Here is a 20,329-nt window from a genome sequence, read left to right as displayed (position 1 = left end):
TTGTGTAGTTAGCTATACATTAAATGTGAATGCAGTATTCAAATCGGCAGCAGGACAGCTTTAAACAGCTGAAAACCAAGATGTGATAAAGTAGTTTAGCTAGATAGGTGTACCTATGTATTAAATGTCCGACTTGCTGGCTTGTAAGGAGTTATTTCACAAGAAGCTAGACGAGCTAAGATATTGGTCTGCATAACATAATCAACAACAAATCAATATCGTCAGAAAAGGTAAGGCATAAATGGATCAAATGTACCTCGACAGAACTGCAACTATCAGAAGGCAACTACTATTCTAGCCAGCTTCCACTGTCCACACTGACCTGTACAAGGACGAATAATGTTTTGAAAATTTAAATCTCTCGTCCTTTCATTTTCTGACCAATAAGAACAGGATAACCTTTAACCCGGAAAGGAACGAGCCGACCAATGACAGAGTTGCAATTTCAAGCATGAATTCCAGGCGGGTATAGTTAGCAAGGTACCGCAACGCTCCGATTGCATTAACCGAAAGAAAGGAAGAAATTGCTTGATTTTAATACAAGTCAGTTGGCGACTCCGCCAGTTACATAACGTGTTATATCTGGGGGAAATCGTGTTTTTTATGGCACTTGTTATGAATGACCTCACTGAGGATAACCGCTACCTAGCTAGCAGTGTGGCTAGCCAGGGTGCCGAAGGTGGTGGTTTAGAGAAATGCCGCTTCGATGCAGATTTTTTAAACAACTAATTAGCTTGCTGACATAGCTAAACGTGTTTCTGTCATTGCAGTGAACGATAAGCAGCTTCCAAAACGAGCATCTAGCTAATTCCCAGGTTGCTCGTTTTGTAGATTACTTCACCTAGCAAATTACAGTCATATACCGAGCAAACAGATTTCTTGATGACGTGCCACCGGTGTACTACTCCAGTACTGTCAGCTGTCTGGTTAGTTAGTTATGTACCCAACAAATTACATCCATTCGATTAAATGGCTGACTAGCAGCAGATTGTTTAGCTAATGATGTGCATGACACCGGGAAGGAAATTCTACCTCGCTATCAAGTAACAGGTTCGGTTAGGTAGATAGTGGTATTGGCTGGTGGTTTGATGTATGGCCGCATCAAGGGATGATAATTGATGCAGTAGTAGTTTTGTCTAACTCAACTAATACAACATGTTTGTGTCCATCAGATTATTTCCATTATCCCTGGAGCTGCTGGAGCTGAAGTTGGCTGCGTAGTGAATTGTAAGTGTATTCTGGATGAACTTCTGTGTAATAAACTGCGAAGGTTTACACGTTCTTGTGAATACACTTAAAACACGTACTGTTCCCCAGCTCTTTTATTTCTGGGCAGCTATTTGAACATTTCGCAAGATTGTTATAGCTAATTGAACTGTCAGATGAGCTGTGGTTGTGAACCATACAGCCCGTGATCTCTGTTCAGAGTTCGTATCGGTAATCTGGCCTTGCCTCATTATTTTTCCGTCTGCTGCTATTCTTGGGCGATGGGAAGAATGGTAGCCGTATGCCTGCGTAAATCTTCGGTGTCTTTCCAGGGTTGTGTTCCTGTGGGTGGGTGGTTGTCACATGGATTTTTTGCGGTCTCAGACATGGCCAATTGTGGATGTCTTAAGAAAAAAAAAAGTGTTTTTGTGTTCTTACTGGTTACGTGGTGAAGTATCTACGTTTTTATCTTTTTTTCTGTTGCGCGTTTCTAATTACATGTTCATTGCTTCAGAGAACATCAATTTTGCACATGTTGCAGTCTTGTCTTTACATAATAGATGACCGTGTCATGTGTCCACCGGTGCTAGTATACCTACGTACCCCACTTCTAACTTCCAATTCTTGGCACTCTGGTGATGTTATGAATCCCCCAGTCCTAGTTCCTGTTCTGTTCTTTTTGAATATTTCCATTCTGGCTGGGCATAGTGACGCATGTTGTTCCTGGCCACAGCAATGTCACATTTTCAAATCAATCCATCAGCTGGTGCTCGTGACCCCTTTTCACACTTCTTAAAAGCTTCCATCTGTCTGACCCCTGACCTCCTTTGGGGGTGGGAGGAAGGCAGTCTTACTCCATGCTCCTGGAAAAGTTTCCTCAGGCAGCGCCTGTGTTGGGTTAGGCTCTGTTTCCATGGCGATGGCTCAGAGTGGGTAAGCAGGTAGGGGTGAGGTGTGGATGCTGTTTGCCTGGGCAGTATTGGTAACCCTCCAGGGTTATCAATTCCAGGGTTCACGTGCCTGGAGTGGCAGTGCTCCTTGTATAAAAGACTGAAGGGTACCTTGACTATCTGAGACCCAGGGACTCAGCCAAGCCCTTAGCGCAAGTGGAGCGCTGGACGTGTGTAACACAATGCAGAACCCCCAGCCGTAATGATTTGTTTGACATTTAGCGCAAACGGCAAATGTTTTGTAATGGATTGTTTTCCCGAAAGGTTCTGTAAAGTCCTCGACTTTTTCCTGGTAACGGGTCTGGCCTCTGGGTTGCATGGACGCGGGCCGAAGCGTGAATTCTCAGCAGGGTTTGGGCTGCGTTTCCGTGTGGCTGGCTGGGTATGAGAACAGCAGGTCGCACATGCAGGTTGTTTCCTGTGCAAAAATGGAAAAAAAAAGCAGTGAAGTAACTTTACTCTCTGATCACATCTCTATGAGAGTTCAGTACAGTGTGTATGTTGCAAAGTATCATTACATAGCAATTGCAAAATTGGATTTTAAAAAAAAGAGTGAAGGTGTCTTGGACAGGCCTTGTCTTGTTGTCTTGTTTGATTGACAGATTTAGATACAAACCCTTGGTGTTAATTTTGCGTAATTTTGTCAGCAGGACAGGTCTGGGATATGAGCCTGCGGCCATGCTTAGGCCAGCATCGAAGCTTTGAAGCAACAGAAACTGTGTGGAACTGCACACAGACTAGAGCAGTTCTCGATATGTAAGAGCAGTAAGGTAGCCCTGTCAGAGCAGAGACACAGTAGTTCATGTTAATCAGTATTGGGATCTAGACTTGTAGCTGTATTAAGATGGGGGAAAGTACTGTGATGTAGACCAGTAGCTGTGTTAAGCTGGGGAACAGTATTAGGAGCTAGGCCTGTAGATGCATTAAGACTAGGACTTAGTCCCGTAGCTGTATTAAGCTGGGGGACAGTCCCAGGGCATGGAACAGCAGTAGTAGGAGTAAGGAGTGGACAGATTTGGATAACGATCTCAATAATTCAGTTTTTCCATGCTTTCGTACAGTTCGCACGTATTTGCCCTAGGTGTCTAATGATGGCCAAAAGTTTATTAAGTAAAATGGATTTTGCACTTTTTAACACTAAAATGAAGACAAAATGTGTTATTTGTGTTCCAATATCATGACAGATAGAAGTGCAACAATGTACAAGCATTTCAGTCGACAAACTGCCAACCTCGACAAATTGTCACGGTTTTTTTTGTTTGTTTGTCTTGTTTTTTGTTTTTTTGACAGACAGGAAGAAACTACTGGTGTAGGCCAACGTGACGAGTTGGGAACTTCCTCTGTAAGGTTGTGGAAGTATCAGGTTGGTACAACATTTCAATGATGTTGCATGGTGTGCTCCGTTTGCAGTTTGGCAAAAAGAAACCTTTTTGACCAGTTGCAGTGAACTATTTTCATGTTGCAGTTTTATCCAGTATCAGACAGCAGCTATGGAGGGTGTATTTCAAAAAGCAGTTCCTCTTCCTCATCAGTATGTCAGTTTGTGTCATGGCCACTACATGCAAGGGATGATTGCTCCAGTCAGGGTTTTTTTAGAATATCAGATGTAAAGATCACATTTGTATTTTCTTTGACTTAAACTGACACAGCTGACCACATTGGAACATGTGTCAGCCCCTTACATAGTGATGTGTTATGCATTAGACATTTGATTTCATGTCAATCACGTGTCTCCTCCCCTTGTTCTTACCCTGATAGGTGAGATCAGGTGCTGGAGGCGTGGCCTAAGATCAGGATGAAGCCGGAGGACAGTCGTGGGCCCAGCTACACGGTGCCCTGCGAGGACTACGTGCACGTGGTGGAGTTCAGCCCCTTCGACAGCGGCTCACCCGCCTCTCTCCTGGCCTACGGAGGGAACCAGTACGTGGTGGTGGCCACCTGCCGCTTCCAGGTTTGTCTGAGGGAAGAGTAGCTGAGTGGGTCTTCTTTAGACACATGTTTGCTTCCTGTATGTTCTGTATTCTATGCGTGTGTGTATCTGTGAGTGTGTGTGTGTGTGTGTGTGTGTGTGTGTGTGTGTGTGTGTGTGTCTGTCTGTTTATCTGTCTGTCTGTCTCTCCATCCATGTTTTCTGTGTGTTTTATCTGTTTGTCTGTCTATTTCTCTGTCCGTCTCATGAATTCTGTGTGTGTTTTATCTGTCTGTCTCTCTCCGTCTGTCTAGGAGGAGGACACAGAGGTGGAGGGGGTGGAGTTCACCACTCTGCGTGTGTTTCATCACGGGTTGCGCGTGGACGCCCTGGCCTGGAGCCCTGAATCCCGACTGGACCAGCTGCCCCAGGTCATCAGGTACCCAGCTCTCCAACCGCACCCCTGCTGTACACACCTGCCTATCAGGTACCACACTCCTGCTGCACCCGGGCATTTCTGACCACTCCATTTTGTTTGGCAAGCTGCACCTGGGCTTCAGGTCAGAGACCCAACTCAGAGCGGTCAGGTCTGTTAGCCACCTGGTTATGGTCTCTGTCACCTCTGTCAGGGGGATTTCAATGCAGTCAGGGTGATTTCAGTGCAGGAGGACTGAGGATACACTCCCTCACTGCATTCGTCTCAGTAGTTAACCCTGCTGGGGTTCTCTAAGGGTCAGTGTTAGGGTTTTGCAGACGGTAAGGCTACCAGGGCAGCTCTCTGTCTCTCCCTCTCTCGCTGTCTCTCTCTCTCTAACGGTTAAGCTCGCAGTGCTTGCGGTGATGGCACCCCGGTCGCGTTCCTTCCAGGAAAAGTGCCGCGTTCCCGCAGGCATGCCTGAGGCTACGGGGAGGCCTGCCTCTGGGAGAGGAGGCCCCGCAAGGGGGGAAAACCTGGGCCCCGGCCAGCTCTCCTCCGCCAGCACACAGTGCAGCCCACAGCGCTGAGCACCAGTCTGCAGAGAGAGAAACCTCTGGTCTCACACGCGCAGCCTGGGTTTGACCGTAGCAGGACCGCACCGGGGAGGTCCAATCGGGAGCCAGAAGCAGCCCGACCAGATCTCTGCCAGCTGGGACTGCCGGTGCAAAAAAGTTACCGTCAGCATCGCTAACACAGCATCAACAGCATCGCTAACACAGTCTGAGCAGTCATGGTTGTTCTCCCGGCTCGTACAGTGATGGCAACAACACAGCAACGTGACAATGTCAAGCTTCTCCTGGCAGAACCGAGCACTCAAGCAGGCAAAACAGCAGCTGTGACAGGCAGCACTGCGCAGTATAAAACGTCCGGCACCTAACCGGGGAGAATCGGAAAGGGACCATCTAACGAGAGGGTGCAGTTTGACAGTCTGTCTCACAAGGCTGAGGCCTTCACTGCACCTCACGTCCCGAGACGCTGAAGGTCCACTCTAAATTCATTCCACGCCATGTGATTCTCCCGCCCACCTGAGCCAGACCTGCAGATAAAGAACAGTTTCAGCAGCCTGTTGTATGGGTTCATGTGGTAGTGTATGTGTAACACTGTGGGTTTGGCCATATGTGTGTGTGTGTGTGTGTGTACAGTGACCCTGTTCGAAACCTATCCACCCCTACAGCTGCAAATGAAACAGGTATGCATATAGTGTGGGTGTGTGATAGTGGTGGTTTCTGTGTTTTTCTTGCACAGTGTGTGCTTGGCACTGTGTTTCTTTTTCTGTCTGTTTGTGTGTGTGTGTGTGTGTGTGTGTGCGCGCGCGCGCGCGCGCGCGTGTGTGTGATTGTGGGTGCTTGGGGGTTTGTGTCTCTTCCGCAGTTTGCAGTTGTCTGTTTCTTTTTGTGAGTTTCTAAGGTGTATTGTGTTTGTCTTTTGTTCCTCTGGTGCTGTGTGAGTGGCTTTTTGGAGTGTGTCCCTCACAGTATGTGTGTGTAATGTGTAGTGTGAGTGTGTGTATGTTTTGTACAGTGTGTAGTACTAGTGCAGTGTGTGTACAGTGTGGTGTGAGTATAGAGTGCAGTATGAGCGTGTGTACAGTGCACTGTGAGCGTGCGTTCGGAGCAGGTTGAGTGATGCAGTGAGTCGATTTTGTCGGAAGTAGCCATAATTGTGTGAGTCAGGACAGGCTTTGGCTGATTAGGAGTGGCATGAATCATCATGTTTGCAGGAGTCATATTTATCTTTGCAATTAGAATCAATGGGGCAGTGTTTCCATTGATAGCTGCCCAAGTCATTAAGACACACACGCACACGCACCATGCCTCATATGCGAATAAGAAAGGCTTTGTCCAGGCTTGTGAATCCTAAGGCCTTGTTTTTAAAGAGGTGTGTTTAATTACCGTGCGTCCTCTCTCCAGGCTCTGCACTGCAGCAGCAGATAGAAACCTCAGACTGCTGACCTCAGATCTGCAGGACACGAACGAGGTGAAGGTAAGCAGTTCTCAGGCCCCTTCCGTCCACAGACCCGGGACCTGTGACGGTCTCGGGCACTGGCACAGCGATCTTTGTGTGACACTCGCCCTTTGAACTTCTGAGAGGAGAGGCTCCCAGTTCAGCCTTAGGTGAGAGGCTGGCGTTGCAGAGACGGTCGTGCCGGGCTGCACGTTCTCCGCCACGCTGGACGGCACATTCTCGGTCACGCTGGACTGAGTGTTAGAGGAACATTGCGCAGAAATATTAAAACGCCCAGTTTGAGATCCTCCAGAGGCAACATTTTGGTGTGCCCGCCTGCTCCATGTCTCACCAAAAAAAGAAAAAAACAACTTTGATTATGTACTACCCTCCAGAAACGTAAAAACCAAATGTTAATTGAGTTAATATTGGGGTTTTATGTTGTTCTAATGTTATAATATAATATCATAATTGTAACCTGTCAGTATTCCATTGGCCATAGTTTCTAAATGAAAACTACGCTGGGTTTTCTTCAGGGCAGCTGCTTCATACATAACTGTGTTATTGGCAGAATGTGGCGCGGCGTGTTCAGATGGAGGGCTGTTATTTCGTGTTTATAGAGGAATAATTACAGCATTACCATTTCAAGTGAATGTGGTGTCCAGGCTAGAGCTGGAAGCTAACCTCAGCTGCTTGGACGGTGGTGCTCTGAGGGACTGGTGTTTAGTCTGTCACACTGACACACAGAGATACACCCACAGAAACGCACTGACTATCACACACACACTGTCACTACATACTGTAGATAGAGTGACGCAGTGTCTGCTGATGGTGGTTGTCTTGCATTACATGCATTTAGCAGATGCTCCTATCCAGAGCAACCTCCAGCATATGGGTAACAGTCTCAGATCAGGTTAACAACACTCACAGACCAGTGAGTGTGAGTATAACACCATGCAAGCCCTACCATAAGTTAAGATAGCCTAGATACTATGGGGGTTGTTAAGTACATACTACATACATACTATATGTTACAGTGTCACACAATAACCACATAATATCCATTACTCTTGGTATTTAAGCTGTGTTAATTGTAAGCTGTCTTAAAGCTATGTACCTGCACGGTCTCAGGAGTGCATCAGGTGTCTCTCCGTCAGACCTGGCCATTACAAACAAGTTGTGTGTTGTGTAGGTGTTGGACGGCCACACCGACTATATCAATCATTTGGTTTTCGAGCCCACGGAGGGGAAACAGATCGCCTCTGTCAGCGACGACCACACCTGCAGGTGAGTCCCGCCTGTGGAGCACGCGCACACACACACCCGAACAGGAGCACGCGTTCAGGCAGAGCGCACCTCTGAGCACACAGTCATGCAGAACGCGTAAGCGTCAGTTCACCCTTCGTCATGCAGGCGCACGCGCTCACGCCCGCCCGCGCCCCGCCCACACACCACGGGCTGACCCCGGGGCGAGGGTGTGGCGCGTTGAGAGCACGCTCTGTTCTCTGCTAATGGTGCAGAAAGCCCCTGACGCCGCTCTTCCACAGCGAAACCCGAGGCGGCGAGGAGCGCCCTTCCTCCTCTACACACACACACACACACACACACACACACACACACACATGCTCTCACACGCACACGTGTCGCGCGGTGCCCCCACGGCCCCATCGGCCCGTCTGAGTCATCGCCCAAATGTGGAAACCCCAATCAGCGGCAGGGTCTCCGGGCCCCCGCTGTTCCGCTGGGTAATTGTTACCACGTTGGTCAGATGGAGCATCTCACGGAGCAGCAGCGGGGCAGTCCGCACCCATGAGCCCACCTGACACCACAGTTCTCTACCTGCTGCGCTCCGAAATCTCCGGGCAGAGGCGATGCACAGCATGCTTGACTCCCCAACCCCCCCCCAAGCTTGGATCATGAAATAATTATTTGCTAAAGCGTATTTAATAATGCATTTTGGCTATTTCGGAAGTGCCTGTGCTCATCAGGAAAAAAAAAAAAGACAGGGAAGGCAGTTTTCAAAAACCTGAAAAAACCAAAAGCTCAAAGCCCTCCCCTTATAACGCCAGCCAATCAGGTACAGCACCGAGAGGGGTATGGTCCAGGGATATGACCTGAGATTAGCTGTGTTTAAAGAGAAACTACTTTAGGCGAGCAACAAGTGATTTGAAAGGTCAGATTTAGGCAGAAGCTAAGTATGTTGATTCATAAAAACGAGAATGTTATAGTCCATCAGTACTCAGACTTGATTTGATTGCTATTATGTCAGTGTAGAAACACGTAAAAGGGCTGTTACAAGAACATCAGGAGTATAACTTATTTTTATGGCAGAAGATCACATTGGTAGCTCATAAGCAATCGACAGCACCAAGCCAAAGACTGTAGGAAACTTAACTTGGTCAGTGTTCAGAACCAGATGTGGTTCGTTTGGTTAAGCATCCATTTCCAATTCCATGTTCCAAATGGCAATTAAAAACAAGCTCTTTTGTAGACTATTAATCATATGTTATTTTATACCCAATATTTGTCTCAGAGTCATTGTTCACAATTGGGTTGGCTAACGTGATTATGATTATAAGCTGAGATTTTTGAAATCCCATGCAAAGCAGCGCAGTACTCTGACAAAGCAAATTACAGAGAATAATACCGTTAATTCCAAAGGACGACTTGTTTTGATTTGGGGAAAACTACAAGTTAGGTTGCCTGTAACGCACATTTGGGGAAAGCCACAGCAGAGATGGCTATTGCTAGATAGCCTAGCTAGCTAGCCTGCATTGGATCACACTTGAGTGTGTTATTTTTGTCCTGGCAGGAATATTTTTGTGGGTCCGATTCCTGTGGACTTTAGATTACAGTTCATGCTGGAGCCAGCGATTGTTCTAAAAGCCTGGCCTGGACTAATCGAGGCGGCGAGAGGCACGTTTCTGCCGTTTGGGGAGCACGGCCTCACAACCACTGGAGTGGATGGACCCAGAATTCTGGGGAGACAGCTTAGCTTAGCCTGATTCATTACAGCACTCACAAGCTAGGTGAAAGAGCCCAGCGCCGTACATGGATCGTAAAAACAGAGGCACACCTGTCGTTAATGATTAAACTGTGGTGAATTCTCAGCGTGCGAGCGTCACACTGAAGCGCACCTCCAGAACAAACACTCTGGGCGTGCAGTCAGCAAGCAGGAGTATTCCTAGTTCTGTTAACTTCTGAAGCCCACTGCTGTTTGTTAACGCAAAAATGCAAGTACAAACAGTATAGAGAGACTGATACGTCCAGTCGTGGTTGTGTTCACCGTACGCTGGCGATGCTGCAGTTTGCATTTCAGCCCTCAAGTGTTCAAAGCTCTAATAGTGGGCGGTTGAGTTAAACGAATCTCAGTGACGTAGCTGGCAATTAGCAGTCGCGCTCAGCCTGAATGTATAAATTGGAGTATCACAATGCAGGTACTGTATTCCTCGATTAATTTTTACATCAACAAAAAAATATCACTCATGAGTATCTTCAGTAATTAGTGACTGGTCACTGTTCCATGTGTTTGTTGCGGAAGATAACAATAACATTGTATCGAATTAATTATCCAGTCTTGCATCATCTGTTGTCATTTTTGCTTTATGATTGATTGACCCTGCTTAGCGTCCAAAATGTTTGTCGACAATTTTCAGCAGTTTGTGCAAACACCTTTTTATCTGATCGAAATACCGTATCATCAATATTCATTATACTCCAGGCTCTTCCACTTTCTGCTGAAGTCAGCCAGCTTGTTGACAAGTTCTGCAGCCTCATAAGTAAAACAGAGAAAGTAAAGTGAAGTTTGTGGAGGCTTCAGGATCAGTACGGAACAACTGTTGTGTCTTCTGCCATACTTGGTTACTGTGGCTGGTGGTCATGTCCATACTGGTTTTAACCTTTCATTCGATTCAACGTGTTTCAACTCTGGAAATCCACAGTACCGAGACACTGCAGTTACTCAGAGGGCCTCTCAGAGCTGCCAAAACCTCCACATAACCCTCCACTGAGAAGACTGACATCAGCCCCAGACGGGCCCTCTGAGGGTCAGAGCCCTGTGGTGGGCAGTTCAAAGCTCTTGTGTTCCCATCTTTGTGGTTTGTAGTGTTTCATCCAGGATCAGTCGGATAGAGGTGACTAATATTTTCTCGCACTTGACGCCTAGGAGGGGCAAGGTGAACCCCCCCCCCCCCCGCCACCCCCACAACCATTGATGTGGGTAACGTAATGAGAGAGGGATGAAAGTCTTCCCTTATTGTTTTTGGTTGGGCGGGGGGGTGAAAACATTACCGTTAATGGGTGTCGGTTTAGTGGAGTGGCCTAGCGATGGCTGCTCTTTTGCTTGTAAGATTTTGCAGGTTTCGATCCAGGACACACCCTAATTAACCCGCTCATGAACACAAATACCCACAATGCCACTGTCTGTCAGATTATCCACACGCATAACCTTAATATTACTCTCGCACTTGACCTGATCCTCATGGCCTGTGTGTGTACCAGGACCTGTACAGATACAGATGCCTCTGTCCTTGAGTGGTCTCTTCCTTGTGGAGGAACAACATAAGGTCAAGTTTAGAAGGTCACACAGGAGGTCAGTGAGGGTTCTCACAGCCAGGTGAGGTCACAGGGCAGGGCCCCGCAGACACCGCCCCGGGAGACATCGACCTCTCTGCCCCTTCCCAGCCAAAAAAAAAAAAACAGCTCCGCTCCACCTGCAGCGGGGATTTCAGTCTCTGGCACTGAGAGAAAATGCGGGAGGAAGGAGAAAGGAGGTGAGGAATCAAACAAGGATCAGGTTAACGGAACGGCTTCCAGCTCACCCCGAAAAAAACAGCCTGTGCTGAGCCTTTAATATGGGGGAAGAAACAGGACTTCAAGCGGGACAGACAGGGGCAGTTTGTGCATGTGTTGTCCTAAATTCCTCTCCTCTTACCATTGATTCGGCACAGTCCCCTGTGTTTACCATATGCACATCAGCATTTACTGCAGATCATAGCTCTGTCTTTTAGGGTTACTTTCATGTTTGCTTCAGTTTGCATTTACTTTTGATTCCGGTCAGTCAGCATTTGCCATGGACTTATCCCAGTCTTCAGTATGTACCATAATCACATTAGTGTGTACTGCGGGTACTGCTGAGTCACTTTCTGTCAATTCAAGTCAGCATTCACATAAAATTCAGCTCTCAGTATCTGCGGTGGGTTCATCTTAATTAGAGATTGACGTACACCTCAATTGCTGTAAAGCTGTTCAGCAGAGCATTTCCTGTCGGTCGCTGCTTGTCTAACTCCTCTTTGGGAGTCATCTCTCCGGTGCAGTTTTCGCTCCTGCATCTTCGGCTCTTAATTATTCAGCCAGATCTCTTACTCTGCCATTTATTTATTCAGAAGCCCGGTCACCATGCAAGAGATGGCTGTTCCTCCATTTTTTTTTTTTTTTGTTTCCATTTTTACAAATGCTAAAACAGCTGGAGGCTATCCCCTGTGCTCAGGAGCCGTTTCGCTGCGGCGTCTGTAGGGAGATCCGTAGCCGTAAATGTATAAGGCTAATTAACAGCTTGAAGCAGGTGAGCCAGGGGAAAGGGCCGGAGCAGCAGCGGGGCAGGCGCACCTCCGCTGCGGAATAAGGCCGGTCGGCGTTCGCCTCAGGTTTTACTCAGTCTGAGCTCACCGTAAATTTAGCTCAGTCAGTATTTACTGCGCGCTCGGATCGGAGCAGTTTGAGGGATGGATTGATGAAAATGTGTTTTTAATTTGTGCGTGTGTGTGGTGGTGGTGGTGGTGGTGAGAGGCTGTGCGGGGGAGGGGGGGGGGGGTGGAGTGGGGGGCTCCAGGCTTCGGCAGCCAGTTAGAGAGCAGCTCTTCTGCCTCTCAGAAGCCGCACCGCAGGGCCTGCTGCGAGCGCTAGCTCTCCCCCTGTTACATCAGGGAGAAGCGGGTCACTCCAGGCCGAGTTCAGCGGGTTCATACCCGCCGCCGAGCGCCTGCGGAGCACAGCGCTGCCTGGTGGCGTGCGGGGGGGATGCAGATCGCGTGCCGAGGCACTGCGTGCTAACACACACACACACACACACACACACACATGCTCTCTCTGCAGTGCCCGCATACGGTTTGACCCTTAAGCAGCCGAGGCTTTTTGCTTAGCTGCGAAGTTTTCTAATTTACGGCCTGCCCCACAGTGGTGGTCTGATTGGTTTGTGCCCTATCCAGAGGTGCCCCCTGATTGGCCCGTTCGTCCGACAGCGGCGATGACAACGGTGGGACTCTTAAGTTTGTTTTTCCGTTGAAGCTCTGAGGCTTTTTTTTTCCGGAAAATGGAGGTCTCGTAGACAGCTGGCCCCGTCAGAGGGAAGAGCCGGCGTGATTCGTGCCAAAGATAGGCGACGCTCGGCCAATCGGAACGCCGAGCGCTAACGATGATAGATGCCGGAGCCTCTTCACACGGCTGCCGAGCAGATGAGTTATGAATATTATTTATCTTGCGCTGTCGGATAAATCAGCACATCTCTCGCATGCTTACACAACGCTCTCCCGTTTCCCTTTATTCTGGAAAAAGCATTTATAAAGCAAGCGCCCTGGCAGTGGGATCACCCGGGCTCCCGGAGTCCTCTCTCCATTCAGCCTGCAGGTTCAGGGGCCATATTCATAAAAATTCAGAGTGTTGAAAAGTGCACTCCAGGGAATAAAAAAAACGCTTTGTATGAACAGGACAGTTGGATGTAAGGAACAGTACATTTACATTACATTTAGCCATCTAGAAGACGTTCTTATCCAGAGCAACTTGCACTTTGCACTCCTGCTCTACTGAAGCTGGAGGAACTACACAACATACTAGACATGGCAGCCACTTCAGAAAATGCATCAGTCCTTCACACAGTGCTGTGGTAACTAGCACCTACAGTAAATACATGTTACAGTAAATTCATATGTGCAACACATAAGGGCATACATTTAAATGTGCAGTAAAGCAGTGCCAAAAAGCCTTAAGTAATAGGAAGAACATAAATGAGAGGTGAGTTGTGATATGGGTGCCAAAAACCAATCCAAAGGGATGGGTCTTCAGTGCTTCACATTTGAATCTTTCTTTCTGCTTTTTCTTGTATTTTGTATCTTTTCATTCAATTACCTGTTCTGAGCATTTTCTTCCTATAAGCATAATGGCCAGGTATTTCAGCCTCCTCCACCGTTCTCATACGTTGGTCCTGGTATTGAGTGGGTTTCAGTTTTGACAGCACAATATCTGCATGGTGTTCATCACAGAGTCCTGCAGCAACATAGTTGTTCCTCTCCTATTGGCAGATAATGATGGGTCATCATGACTTTCCAGGGCGACAGCTTTATTGCCTCGGTTTGGCAGTGTCAGAACAGTGACCCCACCTAGATCTGTTTCAGACAGCATGCCTGCCTAGTCTAATCAGTACTGTACCTCCTCAACCATCTCCCTGTCCTCGTACGCATCCGGAATGTTCTTTGAAGGAAATGCAAAACTTGGCCCTCTCCCTTCTGACCAGCTGCAGACTTAAATGTGTTCTTTCGGTAGTTTGGATTCCTTATGAAAACTCCTAACTCCTTGATGTTTCAGAGAACTTCAGAATTGGTCATTACTGCTGCAGAGCTGCACCTGCAAAGCTGCTTTTGAATTACCTTTCAGACAGTATTAAAGTGGAAGCAAACCTAAGTGCAGAGTACCCATTATCTCTGGAATATCCGCACTTAGGTGCTATTTTCAGTGCTGTGGCCGTGATCATGGGTCCCGGTCTAAAACCACGCGAATGTTCACGGTCCTGGAATTTGCAGAACCTAGCCCTGGCTCGGGGGGGGGGGGGGGGGGGGGGGGCTTCTGCTGTTTAATTCTTGGAAGGGAGTAAAAAAAAAAGGCTTTGTTGGTTCCTCATTATTTTTAGCCGGCATGAATCTGTTTAATCCTTTGTTCTGCGAGCTGTCAACACCTAGCCCAGCGAGCGTCGCCGTCCTTCCGCGGGACCAAACCTGTCTCCGGAGTCCTATTTTTAGCTGCGACAGACTATCCCCCTCACCTCGTCTCGCCTCGGCTGGCTGAGCACTCCTCCGTTTTTTCGGGTTTCTGTTTGATTCTCGAACATCTGCAGTGCTTACATTCTCAGGCTTGAACTGTTCTTTCAAGCGGTTTATTTCCGCACTTTATCTCCAGAAAATCCTCTACATCAAAAATGAGTCAAAACGGCTGGGGATTGTAGAGGTCATGGCCGCTGGGTGACAGTGTAGTACACTCACACACCTGTATATAGTCTCAAATATCTATACTCTATTCTGTACTCTACTTACATACTCACACACCTGTATATAGTCTCAAACATCTATATTCTAATCTATACTCTATTTACATACACTCACTCACCTGTATACAGTCTCAAACATCTATACTCTATTCTGTACTCTACTGACATACACTCACACACCTGTATAAACTCTCAAATTTCTATACTCTATTCTATATTCACATATACTCACACACCTGTATACAGTCTCAAACATCTATATTCTAATCTATACTCTATTTACATACACTCACACACCTGTATACATTATCAAATATATTTGCTCTGTTGAATACCCTTGTTGCATACACTAACACCTGTGTGTACCCGCATATGCGCACTCTTGCATGTGTACGTTCTGAATGCTCTGTCTGTCCCATACATGCTCTTTCTGCTCTGTGTGTAGGCTGTGGGATTTGGAGGGGAAAGAGACGGCCTGCCTCCAGCTGCGTTCTCCCGGGATGAGTGTGTGCTGGCACCCTCAGGAGATCTTTAAGGTGGGCTCTGGTCCACGCCGTCCCCGTGTGACCCCTCCACACCCCCCCCCCCCCCCCCCCCCTTCAGAAACTCCCACCTCACCTGTCAGAAGTGCAGAGCCCCTCTCCTGTCCCGGCCCAGCCATCTGCCGGTGGGGCTGCAGGCATTCGGGGCCAGCTGAAATAGCCCGCCTTGCTCCTATTTGTAGTCCCACCGGTTTGCGTTTGATCAGGCAGGAATGTGGCAGGAGCTGGGAGTGAAGCCTGTCGCAGGTTTAGCCATCTGTATTTTCGACTGTGTTTCACAATCGCGATCAGCTTCTGACAGAGGCTACTGTGGCAAGTGGGCTTGTGAAGAGGACGTGGTCTCTCTCTCTGTCACTCACACACACACACACACACACACACACACACACACACACACACAGAGTTATCTGCTCAGAAACTACCAGAATCTACCATAATTTCTGCTTCTGGTCATTGACTGCAGGCTACACAGTTTGAACTTTCCAGAATGTGTGTGGAACAGTTCTGCTAGATTTGGGCTTCTGTAGTGCACTACCAGCAGACACCTTGAACTACAGTGTGTATTTCTGTATGAGAGAGGGAGAGAGCTTCTAGATATCCTCCGAATCCTCTGAATGTTTGTTCTAACTTGTTGGAATACGATGATACATACTACTGTTTAATGTGTGTTTGTCTGTGTGTGGGTGTACTCTCGCTCCTTTCCAGTTGATGGTTGCAGAGAAAAATGGGATTGTGCGTTTCTATGACCTGGTCACCCAGCAGGCCATTCTCTCCCTGGACAGCGGACAGACCCCTCTCATGTCTGCCGACTGGTGCCTCACCAACACCATCAAGGTGGGCGCTGTGACGGGCAATGACTGGGTCATCTGGGACATCACCCGCTCCAGGTAACCCCCACGATATTGGGCTCTGATTGGTTCTGGCTTTTAGTTGTTCGGGGTTAGGGTGTTTTGATTGGCTCTGCTAAGTGTCCGTGTTTTCTCCAGTTACCCACAGGAGAAAAGACCTGTCCACGTGGACCGGGCCCGACTCTTCAGGTAAAACATCCATTAGTTAGAGTTGCCTGTTTCCTGACTTTCATTTCTGCATCAAAACAAATGGCATCACCAACAATCTGCTCTCTACCACTGCACGTGAGGGGAGAGCGAGAATGAATTTGGGTGTGGATATGTGAGAGTATTAATACAAATATTTGTGTGAGTGGTTTAGCAGAGTTTGCTTGAGCACGCATAGAATTGAGTGGATGCAATACAGATGTATGCATGAGTGTGCTGTAGATGTAATGATGATGATGGTACTGGTGATGGCGGTTCTCTCAGGTGGTCCCGGGCCAGTGAGAATCTCTTCTCTACCACTGGGTGCCCTGGAAAGATCAGCAGCCAGTTACTGGTGCATCACCTAGGTCACCCACAGGTCAGTGTTTCGTGTCCATGAGCCACTAGCTGTGTGTGTGCGTGTGTATGTGTGTACAAACACAACTTACTTACGTTGTTATTCATGTTCCTATTTAATAATTTTGTGTGTGTTTATGTGTGTGTGTGGGTGTGGGTGGGTGTCTGTGTCAGTTTGTTTGTTTGTGTGTGTGTGTGTGGGTGCGTGTGTGTGTGTGGGTGGGTGTGTGCGTGTGTGGGTGCGTGTGTGGGTGCGTGTGTGGGTGCGTGTGTGGGTGCGTGTGTGGGTGTGCGTGTGTGTGTGTGTGTGCGGGTGTGTGTGCGGGTGTGGGTGCGGGTGCGGGTGCGGGTGCGGGTGCGGGTGCGGGTGCGGGTGCGGGTGCGGGTGCGGGTGCGGGTGCGGGTGTGGGTGTGTGTGTATACGCAAATTGCTTGCCAGCCCAGCCTCACCTTGTTCAATCTTGTTGCAGCCTGTATTGATCGGATCGTCCTGTGTTGGAGCGGGGCTAAGCTGGCACAGATCCCTTCCTCTCTGTGTTGTTGGTGGAGACCGGAAACTGTCCTTCTGGGTGACGGAGATGTAGAGGGAAATCATTCAGAATCAAAGGACCAATATTTATAGCCGTAAATTTCATGCCTTTTTCCTAATAAAGTCTTATTTTCGGTATGCCGCCTCTCCCGTTTTGTTAACGTGAACATGACAGACAGACACCCACACATGCAGAAGCACACACCCAGTGCTCAAAATCAGGCCCGCGTTCGGGTGAGTTGTTTTTCCCAGAAGCGTGATTCTCAGTACTCCTCTCCAAAGTCCTGCCAAGCCTGTGCAGGGTGCTCCACAGGGCAGAGTGTTTGTGCTCCCAACTGCCAGCATAGCACTCTGCCAGCCAACAGACAGAACAACCCCCCCTTAAAAAACAAAAAGCACACACACTCACGCTAACACACCTCCCTGTACAGGTGTACCCACACACAGTTTCTACACCAACAATCAGGTCTTTTTATATGTCTGTATATATCGATGTAGTAGTGAACATTTAGGATTAAGTCCTTGTCCTCCTTCATGAAGTCAATGTTTTACAGGAATCTGTGTGCTGTAGTAATTGAATAAGGCTAAGAGAAGTCTTGGGACAGCTGGCCATCTCTGGCGGCCTGGCCTGCTTGGAGATACTGAGATACAGGTGTGAGTGTGTCACTGCGTTTTGGAGTTAGGAGGCCCTATACGGTCCAGACGCGTTCGGCACCAGCAGGTATCCTGGGGCCTGTTATCGGCGTGCTCCTCGGGACATGTCGTGTCCCTTGGAACGCGTTCACAAGCTGCCTCCCGCCATTACGACACGCCATCCCCGTCCCACTCGCCCCTCTTTGTTTGGACAAGTCGAAAGCGATCTCTCTCGAACATTAAAGGGGCCGGACCCGACCGGAGCCGAGACTGCTCCGCTCACCGCAAAGAAATCATCGTCAAACGTCAGATCTCTTCGCGCGCACACGGAATATTTTCCAAAGGGTATAATAACAACTTTTACAGAGATTTAGATTGGGGTAGAGGGAGATTTTCTTAGAAAAATGAGTCATTGAATATCTGTCTTGAGCAATATTTCCATGCCAATGCAGCATCCTAAGAGCGCCATCTGGTGGCGATCATAGTCATTTTCACAGTTGTCCAGGTCACCTACTAACTTCTTTTATTCATCAGAACTTTGCTGTGAGGAGAAGTGGAGGCTGAAGGCATTCAAAGCAGCTCTGGTTGTCATCTTTACTACAGAGGTGCGGGTACAAGGATACCTATGATTAGGAAAGGCTTGCGCTCTCAACATAAAAAGTTGTCTGTCAGAAATTTTACAAAAATGAAAATTATTTACGCTTTTAAACATACACGCAAAATCAAGTTTTTTGTTGCTGTGAAAATTTACTATATATGCTGCATAGAAAAGAGGTCAATGAAAATGCCCTTCCTCTATAAGGGAACCATGTCCTGCAGCACCATGGATTCCTCTTCTGTCTTCAGCTGTCAGTGGATTCAAGTGGCAGGAGAACCAGGAACCTAAAGGGACCAGACAGTCATGGACATTACTGACATGACCATATTCATCAGGCTAAAGGGTACCAAAACAGTCCAATCTCAGAGACAGACCAGAGAAGACCATTAAAGACATGAGCTGGACAGGACTCACAGTGGGAGCCCTGAATGAATTGTGTGGGCTTTACCCCCTCACGTTTTAATGCTGGAGTGCCGTGCACTTTGGATTTTAAAAAAGTGCAAAAGCATGACTGTGAAATGAGGCATACTGCAGTGGGAGAGAGCGCTTCGATGGAAGCGCATATGCAGAGCTCTGATCCGAGGTCAGTGCTCTTTATGCAAGAAGGGGGGTGAAGTGCCTCATTTCCCATGTTCAAAAGCCAGCAGAGTCCTCTCTGAAAGTGTAATGACGTCCATGCCCTTTTTCGAAGAAGAACCGTGCGCTTCAGGCCAGAATGATGTGTGTTTGCCATTGGTGCATGTGCATTACATTCAGGATTTTCGGGAAAACATGTTTGTTATCGGATTGCTACGGCAACACACGTGTATTCCGAACTCTGCCGCCTCGTTTCCAAGAAGTGGTTTCCGAGCGAATTCATGGACTAATGTGGTCTTTGCCTTGGAAAGCATGACTGGACTTCCTCCGTTTGATCAAAAACCACACTGCTAGATTTCACAGTAAGGCGTAATTCATTTGAGCAGATTAAGACCGAATCCCCAGAAGCTATTAATAACGAGGGGAGGCTGGGAGCATTCGGGACGTTTCCCCGAACAGGAGGGCAGGGACACGGATGCAACCTGGCCACCGGTGTGTTCCAGACATTTATCATCACGGTCTGTCTCAGATCCACAGTGAAGCCCTGTTGACTGGATCTACTGTTAAAGCCACGCTGACCAGATCCACTGTGAATCCCTTTGAGGACAGCCACTGATCCGGCATCCTTATGTTCCTGGTTGAAGTTGTAAGTGTGGTAAAGGCATGCCTCTGGCCTTTTCTCATTTATGTACACACACCGCTTCAATAACAATATTCTGTTCGTCTTTTACCATACAAACGCTATGGTATCACGCCCATCTTGAACAGTAGCATATCACCCTTTTGACCAGGTTCACAGAGAATTAGTGCTATCCCCTATACTCGGTGAAGCCCTGCTAACCCCGATACTTAATGAAGCTCTGCTAACCCCGATACTTTGTGAAGCTCTGCTAACTCTAATATTCTGTGAAGCCATGCTAACCCCTATACTCTGTGAAGCCCTGCTAACCCCAATACTCTATGAAGCCCTGCTAACCCCGATACTTTGTGAAGCTCTGCTAACTCTAATATTCTGTGAAACCCTGCTAACCCCTATACTTTGTCAAACCCTGCTAACCCCTATACTCTGTGAAACCCTGCTAACCCCTATACTCTGTGAAGCCCTGCTAACCCCTATACTTTGTGAAGCCCTGCTAACCCCTATACTTTGTGAAACCCTGCTAACCCCTATACTTTGTGAAGCCCTGCTAACCCCTATACTTTGTGAAACCCTGCTAACCCCTATACTCTGTGAAGCCCTGCTAACCCTGATACTTTGAGAAGCTCTCCTAACCCTGGCACAGCTCATTGCTGGCAGAACTCACTGCTGGCTGCAGGCT

The 20,329-nt window shown here is 48.0% G+C and overlaps 1 protein-coding gene across 2 annotated transcripts; it reads left to right on the top strand.

Moving 5' to 3' along the window:
• The first annotated feature begins 429 nt into the window (after positions 1 to 429).
• nup37 (nucleoporin 37) lies at positions 430 to 17,281 on the top strand. 2 transcript variants are annotated; one of them, XM_036518301.1, is made up of 12 exons: positions 430 to 480; positions 1,173 to 1,227; positions 3,451 to 3,519; positions 3,915 to 4,107; positions 4,380 to 4,504; positions 6,454 to 6,526; positions 7,680 to 7,774; positions 15,187 to 15,277; positions 15,989 to 16,170; positions 16,270 to 16,320; positions 16,603 to 16,696; positions 17,145 to 17,281. In XM_036518301.1, exons 4-12 carry the CDS (start codon positions 3,952 to 3,954, stop codon positions 17,256 to 17,258), a joined length of 981 nt encoding a protein of 326 aa, XP_036374194.1. In that variant the 5' UTR covers positions 430 to 480; positions 1,173 to 1,227; positions 3,451 to 3,519; positions 3,915 to 3,951; the 3' UTR covers positions 17,259 to 17,281. The 2 variants fall into 2 exon arrangements, with proteins under 2 accessions (XP_036374194.1, XP_036374193.1); XM_036518300.1 differs by having other exon boundaries at positions 3,447 to 3,519.
• Positions 17,282 to 20,329: the final 3,048 nt, after the last annotated feature.

The sequence above is a fragment of the Megalops cyprinoides genome, chromosome 23 (assembly GCF_013368585.1).
Source record: "Megalops cyprinoides isolate fMegCyp1 chromosome 23, fMegCyp1.pri, whole genome shotgun sequence".
NCBI classification, from domain to species: domain Eukaryota; kingdom Metazoa; phylum Chordata; class Actinopteri; order Elopiformes; family Megalopidae; genus Megalops; species Megalops cyprinoides.
The sequence above is the reverse complement of the archived record's forward strand: the minus strand, read 5'-3'. Positions and strand labels throughout refer to the sequence as shown.

Bases quoted from the DNA above. Each gene is read 5' to 3' on its own strand.
- nup37 (XM_036518301.1), top strand. From the start codon at position 3,952: ATGAAGCCGGAGGACAGTCGTGGGCCCAGCTACACGGTGCCCTGCGAG. The intron at 6,527-7,679 runs GTAAGCAGTTCT...TGTGTTGTGTAG, and splicing joins AGGACACGAACGAGGTGAAG to GTGTTGGACGGCCACACCGA. The intron at 15,278-15,988 runs GTGGGCTCTGGT...GCTCCTTTCCAG, and splicing joins ACCCTCAGGAGATCTTTAAG to TTGATGGTTGCAGAGAAAAA.